The sequence below is a fragment of the Myxine glutinosa genome, chromosome 6, assembly GCF_964187855.1.
Source record: "Myxine glutinosa chromosome 6, kmMyxGlut1.1, whole genome shotgun sequence".
Lineage (NCBI taxonomy): Eukaryota > Metazoa > Chordata > Myxini > Myxiniformes > Myxinidae > Myxine > Myxine glutinosa.
This window is the reverse complement of record NC_136266.1, coordinates 74016720-74029191: the sequence shown is the minus strand read 5'-3', so window position 1 is coordinate 74029191 and position 12472 is coordinate 74016720. Positions and strand designations below refer to the sequence as shown.

General features: G+C 43.7%; 1 protein-coding gene across 1 annotated transcript in view; it reads left to right on the top strand.

The window, feature by feature from the left end:
• Window positions 1–12472, top strand: part of LOC137429979 (histone-lysine N-methyltransferase 2C) — a 304487-nt gene that overhangs the window by 212018 nt on the left and 79997 nt on the right. The window contains exons 28-31 of the mRNA XM_068120407.2: window positions 3205–3327; window positions 3535–3624; window positions 4662–4779; window positions 7514–7728. Of these exons, the coding sequence (XP_067976508.2) occupies window positions 3205–3327; window positions 3535–3624; window positions 4662–4779; window positions 7514–7728 (546 nt within the window). The remainder of the gene's footprint in view (window positions 1–3204; window positions 3328–3534; window positions 3625–4661; window positions 4780–7513; window positions 7729–12472) is intronic.

Here is a 12472-nt window from a genome sequence, read left to right as displayed (position 1 = left end):
AAAGGGTGGAAATGCGAATGGTTCGGTGGATGTGTGGAGTATCGTTGAGAGAGAGGAAGACAAATGATGAATTGCGAAAGATGATGGGAATAGAGCCTGTGATTGATGCTGTGAAGAGGAACAGGTTGAGATGGTTTGGTCATGTGTTGAGGAAGGATGAAAGTGACTGGTTGAGAAGAGTGATGGAAATGAATGTAGAAGGAAGCAGAGGACGGGGAAGACCGATAAAGACTTGGCTAAAGATGGTGGAAGAAGGAATGCGGGCAAGGGGGTTAACAAGGAGAGATGCAGAAAATAGGGCAAAATGGAGAAGATTGTCATGGGGACCGCAAGGCTAACCCCCGCTCTAGCAGGGAAAATGGCCTTTAAAATGCATGTTGTTGTTGTATATAAGTAAATACAAACAAACAAACCAAACGGTATGATATTACAGTATTACTTGGTATTTTTACCTATCACTTCACTAAAAATTCACCCACTTATATGATGTGTATAGCTTTTATTTATGCAGTGAATTAAAACTTCCATGTGCACACCCCTAGTACGATCACAAGTTTTCAACTTATTCTGTCTGGAGCATCAGGAATTCATACAAGTCAGAAATAAATAAACAAACAGACACACAATCAAACAGACCCACAGACAAACAGACGCACAAACAAACAGACCCGCAAACAAACAGACCCGCAAACAAACAGACCTGCAAACAAAGAGACCCGCAAACAAAGAGACCCACAAACAAAGAGACCCGCAAACAAAGAGAACCGCAAACAGAGACCCGCAAACAAAGAGACCCGCAAACAAAGAGACCCGCAAACAAAGAGACCCGCAAACAAAGAGACCCGCAAACAAAGAGACCCGCAAACAAAGAGACCCGCAAACAAAGAGACCCGCAAACAAAGAGACCCGCAAACAAAGAGACCCGCAAACAAAGAGACCCGCAAACAAAGAGACCCGCAAACAAAGAGACCCGCAAACAAAGAGACCCGCAAACAAAGAGACCCGCAAACAAAGAGACCCGCAAACAAAGAGACCCGCAAACAAAGAGACCCGCAAACAAAGAGACCCGCAAACAAAGAGACCCGCAAACAAACAGACCCGCAAACAAAGAGACCCGCAAACAAAGAGACCCGCAAACAAACAGACCCGCAAACAAACAGACCCGCAAACAAACAGACCCGCAAACAAACAGACCCGCAAACAAACACACCCGCAAACAAACACACCCGCAAACAAACACACCCGCAAACAAACACACCCGCAAACAAACACACCCGCAAACAAACACACCCGCAAACAAACACACCCGCAAACAAACACACCCGCAAACAAACACACCCGCAAACAAACACACCCGCAAACAAACACACCCGCAAACAAACACACCCGCAAACAAACACACCCGCAAACAAACACACCCGCAAACAAACACACCCGCAAACAAACACACCCGCAAACAAACACACCCGCAAACAAACACACCCGCAAACAAACACACCCGCAAACAAACACACCCGCAAACAAACACACCCGCAAACAAACACACCCGCAAACAAACACACCCGCAAACAAACACACCCGCAAACAAACACACCCGCAAACAAACACACCCGCAAACAAACACACCCGCAAACACACACCCGCAAACAAACACACCCGCAAACAAACACACCCGCAAACAAACACACCCGCAAACAAACACACCCGCAAACAAACACACCCGCAAACAAACACACCCGCAAACAAACAGACCCGCAAACAAACAGACCCGCAAACAAACAAACAGGCCCGCAAACAAACAAACAGGCCCGCAAACAAACAAACAGACCCGCAAACAAACAAACAGACCCGCAAACAAACAAACAGACCCGCAAACAAACAAACAGACCCGCAAACAAACAAACAGACCCGCAAACAAACAAACAGACCCGCAAACAAACAAACAGACCCGCAAACAAACAAACAGACCCGCAAACAAACAAACAGACCCGCAAACAAACAAACAGACCCGCAAACAAACAAACAGACCCGCAAACAAACAAACAGACCCACAAACAAACAAACAGACCCACAAACAAACAAACAGACCCACAAACAAACAAACAGACCCACAAACAAACAAACAGACCCACAAACAAACAAACAGACCCACAAACAAACAAACAGACCCACAAACAAACAAACAGACCCACAAACAAACAGACCCACAAACAAACAGACCCACAAACAAACAAACAGACCCACAAACAAACAAACAGACCCACAAACAAACAAACAGACCCACAAACAAACAAACAGACCCACAAACAAACAAACAGACCCACAAACAAACAAACAGACCCACAAACAAACAAACAGACCCACAAACAAACAAACAGACCCACAAACAAACAAACAGACCCACAAACAAACAAACAGACCCACAAACAAACAAACAGACCCACAAACAAACAAACAGACCCACAAACAAACAAACAGACCCACAAACAAACAAACAGACCCACAAACAAACAAACAGACCCACAAACAAACAAACAGACCCACAAACAAACAAACAGACCCACAAACAAACAAACAGACCCACAAACAAACAAACATACCCACAAACAAACAAACAGACCCACAAACAAACAAACTCCAAAACAAACAAATCAACAAACCCCTGTAATCCCGCAATCAAATGGACCCCCACAATCAAACGGACCCCCCCCCAATCAAACGGACCCCCCCCCAATCAAACGGACCCCCCCAATCAAACGGACCCACAATCAGTCACTTCTTGAATTGTATATTGTTCGATGAAAAACAGTATCAAATGGCAACACACAATGTCAGCAGTAAATAGCTTGTGCTGATATGGTTTCCAGAACTTTTGCTTCTACAGACTACCGATTTGATAAATGGGTGTCTCATTGTGAAAATTAGTTCCAATTCTCCAATAATTATGGAAAACGTTGCATTGTAAAGTGCAAGAAATAGTTTGCGTTTTGTGGATTGGGCACCATTGTTTTTCGGACAATGAAATTGCAGCAATTTGTGGTGCATGCTCAGAACTTCTCTTGTGGTGCTTTGTCATCCCTCAAGTCCTCTGCTTTCCCTCATGTCACTCTTTGCCTGGATGTACCTGTGTGGGAGGAATGTAGGTCAAATATTTGGGCTTCTTTGTAAGATTAGTCCTAAGGTCTCTTTGCTATTTGCTTTCAGCCGGCTTGGATCTCCCCCGGTTGCCCGATGAACGCATGCCCGGGCCCTCACAGCCTCCTGGCTCACGCCTTGGCCCCGAACCACTGCTGGGCTCCTCAGAGTTGGATCGCATTGTGACAGATGGTAAGAGGATCACTTGTTCTCTTTTTATGAATAAAAATCAATTGTATATCCTGGGGTATTACTTAGTCAGCATTATGTTCTCCAGCAATAAACGTTTTAATGGCTTTGTTCAGTGTTCCTTGCAAAGTATAGTTAGCTGTCTGTGAACAATGAATGGTTCATAGGTTTGAACATGAAGGTAAGGTTTTCTGTTGTATATAATTTCAGAGCTTGCTCAAATAGAGGCCAAAGATGTCGCTGACCTGTTCTCAGTACTAAATCCACCTGGTGGGTCCCACGCCAATTCAGCAGCCCCAGGTAGGGAACTAAACCTCAGTATGTCCACTCGTTCCTTCAAACGCTATGGTCATCCCAAAAGTTCCGTTACCCTGATTTTGACGAGTAGAGTAAAAATAATTAGAAGTGAAAACAAAATTACACGTGCATTTTCTTGTATTATACTGGTTTGTCTGGTAAATATCAAGTTTATTGCACTATTTGTTTTGTATGCTAATTATCATGACGGCATCTTGTACCAAGCACACAATCATGACCATAAATTCAAAAAAGACATCCGAACTCTTGTTAAATAAATGGTAATGCAGGGAAAACGTACACATGGAATCCATGAAGAAAACTTTTCTGTGGGGAAAAATATGAAAAAAATAAAAGATCAATCCACGAAGCTTCTGGTAAAAACATGATGTTTTGTACCTGCTGAACAGGTGAACACAGCCACCTCCACTGCTATGCAGATAGTTCAGTAGGAAAGTTTGTGCACTCTGATCAAAATGTTGTTTGATTGCTGGACGAAGTAGATTGACGAGTATGGGGATCATTTATCATGACATGACATTAATAAGGTTTGTCGACGGTACTACGTTTATCATGTAGGTGGGATGACAGAACTCTTGGGATGACCCTTGTAAGTGTAACGTTTTCCATCTCTTCTATTCCACACGATGATTATTCGGTTCATGTATTTTGCAAGAATTAAAAGCTTGACTTGTATAGCGAGGCACTTGATGTCCTTCCAGTGAGAGACTACGGAATGACAATCAACACATGTAAATATATAAATCTGTGTTTTCTGCATGTTTTTTTTTTTTGTATACAGAGTCGAGGCTCGTGAAAGAGCTAACATTTATCAAACAAACAAATCAAACAAACAAGCAAACAAAGTATATAAAAAGAGGAGCGGTCGACAAGATGGGGAGAGAAGGGGAGGAAGCACACAAACACAACATTTGAGAGCAGGCTGAATCAGTATCATTGTTTGGTAGGGTGTTGTTGCAGAGGATGAGAATGCAGTTGATTTATTTGGTGTGAATTTATTTAATGACCTTTACTTTAAGGCTTATTGGAGAGGACGAGAGGAATGCCAGCGATGCCTCTGCCACCGCAATTTTCAGGCGTTCCTCGGCCCGACATGCTACCCATGATGCCCCAGGGTCCATTTCCAGAGTTTCTGAGGTGTGGCGCTTTCCTTGTCGGTGTGTTATAGTGATTACACAACGTGCTGTTATTTGTGATTTTAAAGGGTTTCTTTTCAAGGCTTAATTTTCAAATGTTTTATTTTTATAGTTTCTTTTTTTTCTGTGTACAAAGTCGAGGCTTGTGTAAGAGCTAACACATAAAACACAAAAGCATAAGCAGAAACAGAAACACACATGAAACATAATAATAAAGGGAGTGGGAGACAAGAGGGAGAGATATAGATAGGGAAGCACAACAACAGTGGAGAACAGGGAAATCGGGAGATCTGTGGAAGGGAGAGGGCTGGGGCGGGGTACATGGTATAAAACAAATGGACACTACTGCGACTTTCAGGAAAGTAAACAGAATTTGATAAAGGTGGATTTGGGGTGTATTAACGGGAATAGATAAGATCAAGATTTTGGATAGGTGGAGATGAGAAGATGGTGGTGAACAGCTGTTTTGAAGACCTGGAGGGAGGAGTGGGATTGAAGAGAGTTGAACTTTGTTCCAGAGGTGGGAGAAAAGAGGAATGAAAGAGTGAAGGTGAGCAGAGAGTCGTGATTTTGGCAGTTTCACCAGAAGACGTGTACTGGCTGACCTTGTGTGTCCTGAAGGAATATTTGGGGGACAGAGCACAGAGGGTGCAAGGCCAGAGAGGAGTCGGTGGAAGACAAAAAGCCCACAAACCTGCCTACGGTGAGCGAGTGAAAGGCCCTCAGAATCAGCTTCATCGTGGGAGATTCTAATGATTCTAAAAGCCTTGGTTTCTACAGTGTGAAGCCGAGCTCGGTGTGAGGCAGGAGCACCTGCCTAGAGGGGAGAGCTGTACTCCATCAAGCTGTGGATTAAGGCTTTGTTTGAGGTGAGGAGCTTAGAAGTGCCCAGAAAGGACTTTGCATAATGGAGGATGCCCAGTCATTGACTGGCTTTGGAGGCCAGCTTGGAAATTGGGGTTTCCCAGGAAAGATTATGGCAGATAGTGAGACCCAAAAGCTTGAGTGACAGAACTTCTTCAAGAGGATTGTTAAGAAAGTGAATGGGAGGGTTTTCCAGATGGTCTTTTTGGAGGAACATATTGAGAGTGTGAGATTTGTCAGGATTGAAAGATATGTTCCACTTGTTTGACCAGTTTGTGATTTTATCCAGGTCAGCAGAGAGTGAAGAGGCTGCATACTGCCAATCTGAGGGTTGAGATATGGAGCCGCAGAGGGTGGAGTCATCAGCAAAAAGATAAAGAGGATTTTCTAGAGATTCAGAGAGATCATTAATGAAGACCAGAAAAAGCACAGGGCCCAGAACACTGCATTGAGGAACTCCAGCCTGGACAGGAAGGGGAGATGAGAGAATTCCATTTGGAAGCACACTTTGACTATGACAGGAGAGGAAGTCTGCAAGCAATGCATGGAGATGTCCATGGATACCATATGAGGAGAGTTTGGTGAGCATGGCGGGGTGCCAGACCATATCGAAGGCGTACGAGATATGTCAAGGGAGACCGCTTTGCTTTCCTGTTTGACATTGAGGTCCTCAATCCATTGTTGAGACAGCAGAAGCAACATGTCCAGAGTAGAGTGGGCTTTTCTGAATCCAAATTGATGATCTGAGATCAAGCCATTGGAGAAGAGGAAGGATTTAATATCGGAATCAATGATGGATTCCATGACCTTGCTGATGATTGGGAGCAGGCTGATTGATCTGTGTGTTGATGCCATCTGGTCCAGTTGCAGAATCAGAGTCGAGGTTTGACGGCCACTTCTCCAGCTTGTCGGGAGAGGACACAGAGTCCAGGAGCAGCTGTGTACAACTGGGTGAGGTGGGTACAGAGAGCGATGGATGGGTTTGGGGCACAAGATTTTGAGGCAAACGCAGAGATCTGAGGCATTCAGCTTTTTCTCGGCTCGTGTCAGCTGTGTAGCCGTTTGAGGTAAGGGAGGGGTTGGAAGGGGAACAAACACCAGAAACAGATTTGACCAGATGCCACCAGGATTTGGATAGGAGGGGGGTATGGGGGGGGGGGGGGGAACAGGTTTGAGAGGTCGGTCTTCAGAGTGGAGAGGTATTGTTGACTGGCTCTCCTGAAGGTACACACACACACTTGTTCTGAGCTTTGTGAAAGGAACGGAGATTGCCTTCCGTTGGATTTGCCTTCCATGAGGAGAAGGCAAGTTGTTTCAGGGCAACTGCGTCACCACAAGATTCAGTGTACCATTGATGGGAGGAAGTGTGTGACAACTGAAGACGAGATGGGACAAAATCTGTGCATGAGAGAGCAAATTTATTTGGAATAATTCCCAGGATGAGTTGATATCAGAGACAGGAGAGATGGGAGGCCTGTCCAGAAGTTTGATGGCTGCTTGAAGATCATGCTAGTCTGCCTGAGTGAAATACCAGACTCGTCGGTGCTGAGGAGGCTCTCTGAGAATTATCTTTCTCTTTCGACCCTTTACAACCCTAAGACCAATTGAGACCCCTAAAGGTCTTAAGTGCAGTTAGAACCCTAAGACCCCTTGAGATCCCCAAGACCTTTTAGACCCCTAACACCCTTCACACCCCATGTACCTTTGGAACCAGTAAGACCGTTTATCTTTAGACCCTAACAATGCTTTAAATTGTTATCATTGTTATTTCTTCAGAAATTGAATTTCAGACATGCTGTTCCTGCTGTTGTTCATCGAAAGTCTGTACAAGGTTTTTATTATGTTATAACTGCATCATATTCTATTGGCAGGAGCAAGGCGCCTCCCTTTGGCTTGTGTCCCACCACCCCGGTCTCATGGACCGCTGCGCTACCAATGCCTCCAGAGGCCGAGAGTGATGGGCTTTCCTACAACCAGCGCAATATCCTCAAGTGGGAGAAGGACGAGCAGCTCGGACAGTTGGCAACTACCTCTCCAGTGCTTTATGCCAACATTAACTTCCCCAACTTGAAGGCCGAGTTTCCAGGTCTGAGAGTGAAGCTCCCACTGCTTGGACACTTATCACTGATTTATTGCTGATGCTTTATTTTGATTTGCTGCAAAAACACGAAACACATGAGCAGCAATAAATGGAATGCATAGATTTATTGATTGTCAAGCACCATTGCCACCACAAAATCGGGCATTGTCATAATCGAGGAAAATTTGATGACTAATTGGAACATAAGGACACCGTCTGTGAATTTTGCCACATCTTACTATAATTCAGTCCCTGGTGTTGGGCTAGCGGCTAGGGTGCCGGCTTAGGATCCTAGGATCCTGGGTTCGAATCCCGGTCAATCGCTGAATTAACACCAGGGGGGTTGACTCAGCCTGTCATCCTTCCGAGGTCGGCAAATTGAGTACCAGTTCACTGGTAATTCCCTGCTTGTCGTTAAAGGTGGCAAAAAGGGTTGGCGTCAGGAAGGGCATCCGGCCGTAAAACATTGCTTCAAAAAGGGGACCGAAAAACAACAACAACCACAGTTCCCGAAAAAGGCCAACCCCCGCTTGCGGGGAAAAATGGCCTCTAAAGGTGGTTTTTTACTATAATTCACCAAATGTCCCTCTGTCCGTTCGAAGGTACCGCAAAAACGGCTAAACCGATCGCAACGATATTTTGGGTGGGTATTCCTGGCGCCCTTGGGAGTAAAATAGGCTATATTGTTTTTCCAAGTTTTCCAATTTTTCAATTTTCCAGGTTTTCCAAACACGATGGAATAATATTTACCGATATGAACAGTGATGTGGCTTTTGTTGAAATTCTACAAAAACTGTTTATTCTACGTACCAGGAGAGAGTAGATCGACTCCTGACGAACTCTTCCTATATAAACGTGCGGCTCCGAAGTAACATGGCAGCGTGTGCAAATCGACTGAGAAACAGGTGTAGCGGCCGCTTCCATGTTACAGATTCAGCGCACACTCTTCACACATAAACGTGCGACTGAGAAAGACGTGCAGCGGCCGCTTCCGTTTTGCAGAATTAAATCTTTTTTTCAAAATGGGCACCATGTACTGTTTAGATTTTGATGATTTGCGTCTGATATGATTCAACGGATGTTTATATGAATCGTTTAAAATAAAAAAAGCCTTCAATTTCTGATATTTTGCCTTTTTATTTGGGCTTCCCAATTGAAGCCCCGCCCATAGGGCGGGTGCCGTTGCTAGTTTATCAAATAAAAAGTGTGTGCATGTGTACATGCTGACAATAAATAAGGCCCAGAAGCTCCATAGACCATCATCTCCTTTCAGCCTTTAACCACAGAACAAATTTCTTGGAATTTGAAGTGAGATTAAATTCTCTTTCAGTAAAATACTGACTCAGAGCTTCCTCTGCTATCTCTCTCTCTCTCTCTCTCTCTCTCTCTCTCTCTCTCTCTCTCTCTCTCTTTTCCCCCTGCTCTACCTTTCTGCTTGTCCCTCCCATAATTCCAATAACAGCCAACGTCTCCCTCCCCCCCCCCCCCCTTCATTCTCACCACCTGGGACTTTTTAAGAGATTAAATGATTACAAATCAGTAATTTAACGTTAACAACTGGTAATCCACCAAGTGCCCGACTACTTTGTGGTGCTCAATTCGTTCTGCTCAGCAAAATACCAGTTGTTCTATTCTGCTATGTTTCATTTTACTCCAAATCAAGACTTCCCTGAAGACACATGGAAGAGCGGTAAAACTTTTTTCCCTGTGGTTGTGGTCAAAAAGAACAGGTGATTATTGTGATCACATTTAATGGCTTGTACAGTGAGGTTCTCTCCACGTGTTGCATATACTTTGTCTAATACACATGACTCATGCTTGAATGAAGCATTGTGTCATCCAAGTACTTTCATATTACTAATAGTAGGTCAGTAACTAGTGGGTATACTGTCAAGGACAATATTGACTGGGAAGGTATAGAAATTGATAGCACTGGAATGCTATAGAATAATGACAGCAACAGCAGCAGCAACAACAATAATCCCATGATGGCTGTGCTTGCAGCACCACCACCCAGAATGCCCTGACGTCAATTGACATGGCGATCTCTTTATATCAATAGTTTACTCGTAAAGTTTGATGCTGTAATAAGAATTGTAAGACTTGACCATGGCTCTCCCTTTCTCGCCCTCTCTCTCGCTTTCTCTCCCTCTCTCTCGCTTTCTCTCCCTCTCGCTTTCTCTCCCTCTCTCTCCCTCTCTCTCACTTTCTCTCCCTCTCTCAGGATCATGAAATCTTGCGCAGATAATTCGATAAATGTTTGTAGATACAAATTATAACCATAAGCTTTGGCTGAACAGATTGTGATGAATGGAAATTGCATGGCACGAGTTGAGTGCTACTTTTCGTTTCACAAATGGACACCACGAGAACATTTGTGGACCATGACTAGCTCGATAGCAAGACATGCAGTCTCGAGAGAAAGGGACATGGGTGGGGACTGCAAGCAGCAAATTTGATTGGTCCAGATGATGTAAAATGCTGTAATATTTTGGCCAGGTACTGCGAAACAAAATATTTTTTTAAGTTCCACAAAAGTGATGTGTGTCCTACAGTGTTCAAGTATATAATTCAATTGAAATAGAATAAGGATTTATAAGGTTGTGGAAATTAAATTTTTGGAAGTTTACCGCCATTTATGCAGCGTCTTTTGCATCACCTTATTTAACACAGTGCATTAATTCTTTATGACGTCACTAAAATAGTAAGTTTCCTGTTTGTAATTATTTTCAATTTTGTTTGACTGCCAGACAGGCAGACAAAGTAAACAAATTATCTCAATCCTCTCGTAGGGTAATTACATTGCATACGAGTCATGAGTATCACTGTAAGTTATAGCCGTCAGAACAAGATGTGCTTGCTTTGGTTTCCCGAAGGTTTCTTTGAACAACTATGGCTCTACTTCTCATCTGCAACTTTTAGCAACCTGTTCTGTGCTAGTACACTCGAGTACACTCGAGTGTGCTCATTATGTTTGCCTGGTTACCTTTGCCAAACATAACCTCCATCCAAGGTCCATCCAAGCCTGGTGTTGGCTTAGCGGTTAGGGTGCTGGCTTGGGATCCTAGGATCCTGGGTTAAAATCCCACTCGATATCTGAATTAACGCCAGGGGGGTTTACTCAGGCTGTCATCCTTCCAAGGTCGGCAAATTGAGTACCAGTTCACTGGTAATTCCCTGTGTGTCGCAAGAGGCGACTAACAGGGTTGGCGGCAAGAAGGGCATCCGGCCATAAATCATTGCTTCAAAAAGGGAACCAAGGTGCCCAAAAAAGGCTAACCCTTGCTCTGCGGGGAAAAATGGCCTCGAAACGTGGTTCTTTTTTTCTTTCAAGGTGGATGGAAGTTATGTTTTCACCCCTGTCTGTTTGTCTGTGAACAAGATATCTCAAAAAGGTGTGGACGGATTCAGACCAAATTTGACGGAGTTTTAGTGTTTGTGACATGGACGAAATGATTAGGTTTTGGTGAAGATCTGGATTCGGATCCGGCTCGTAGAATTTTAAAAGTGATTCTTCACCATTGGGAGATAGGGCCAAAAACGATACATAGCAGGATATCTCAAAAAGTTGTGGACGGATTTGGACCAAATTTGGTGGACTGGTTGGGTGCGTGACAATACTGAATCGATTCAGTTTTGGTGAAGATCTGAATATGGATTCAGATACGAGAATTATTTAATTTTTCAAGTGATTCTTCACCATTGTGAGATCGGGCGAAAAGCGCGTTGTAACATGATATTTCAAAAAGTTGTGGACGATTTATAACTAAACTTGGTGGATGAGTTGGTTCGGTGACAAAAACAAGCCGATTAGATTTTGGTTCAGTTCCGAATCCAGATCCGGCCATCAGTAGGATGCAAAACATAGACTGTTCAGCCTGGCGGAGGTATGTGCTCTACTGAGTGGCGTTCTATTTTTTTCTGTTATTGTGCATTGTTGGCGGTTGCACAGGAAAGCCTTCCACTTCATACCATATCATCACTATATGATCAGCGATTACTTTATAAGGACTAGTACACCCGCTCACTACGGGAGCGGGAAAAAGGGTCATTCTTCTTTGGGGTATGTAGATTACAGTCGATCTATGGTCAGATCTGAAGAACATTGCGTGTGTGTTCATTTACCAAGTTTCTTGTGGAGAGATCGGCAAGTGGTTTAAGCATTTGAGTAAGCACTCCATTAAAAACCGTTAAGGAACGGCTGGCTTGGCAAACGCAAGCTAGCTGCTTTGTAAATGAGCACACCCCAATCTTCCTCCCTTTCAGTTTCGTATCAAACAGCAGGAGAGAGTTTCAAAAGTTCGCTACCAAAAATGCCATCGTAGCAGCAGAATGGACCATGTTATTAACCCAACATTTGTGGGTTATATGGTGTACAGTAGATCTTCGCTCAGTTCTGCAAGTAAACCTTATTTCACGGATGTCTGGATTCCTCCAAATTTCTTCATTTAGTGTTATAAAGAGCATTGGCGATTGTTCAAAAAGCTAAGCATACGTGTTTGTGGTTTATAATATTTATACTTCCTGTAGAAGCCGTTGCTCCCACGGAAACGCCATTATAACTATAACCTATTTATACATGTTATCACTGCACGAAAAACACCTTGGGGGGGGGGGGGGGGGGGGGGGGGAAGTGGGACATTATTTGTATTAATATTGTTTTGTAATAACATTAACATTATGTGATTATCATTAATTTTGTTATTAAAAGCGTCTTTGGAAAAACGCCACGATGAATCTTCTTCTTTGG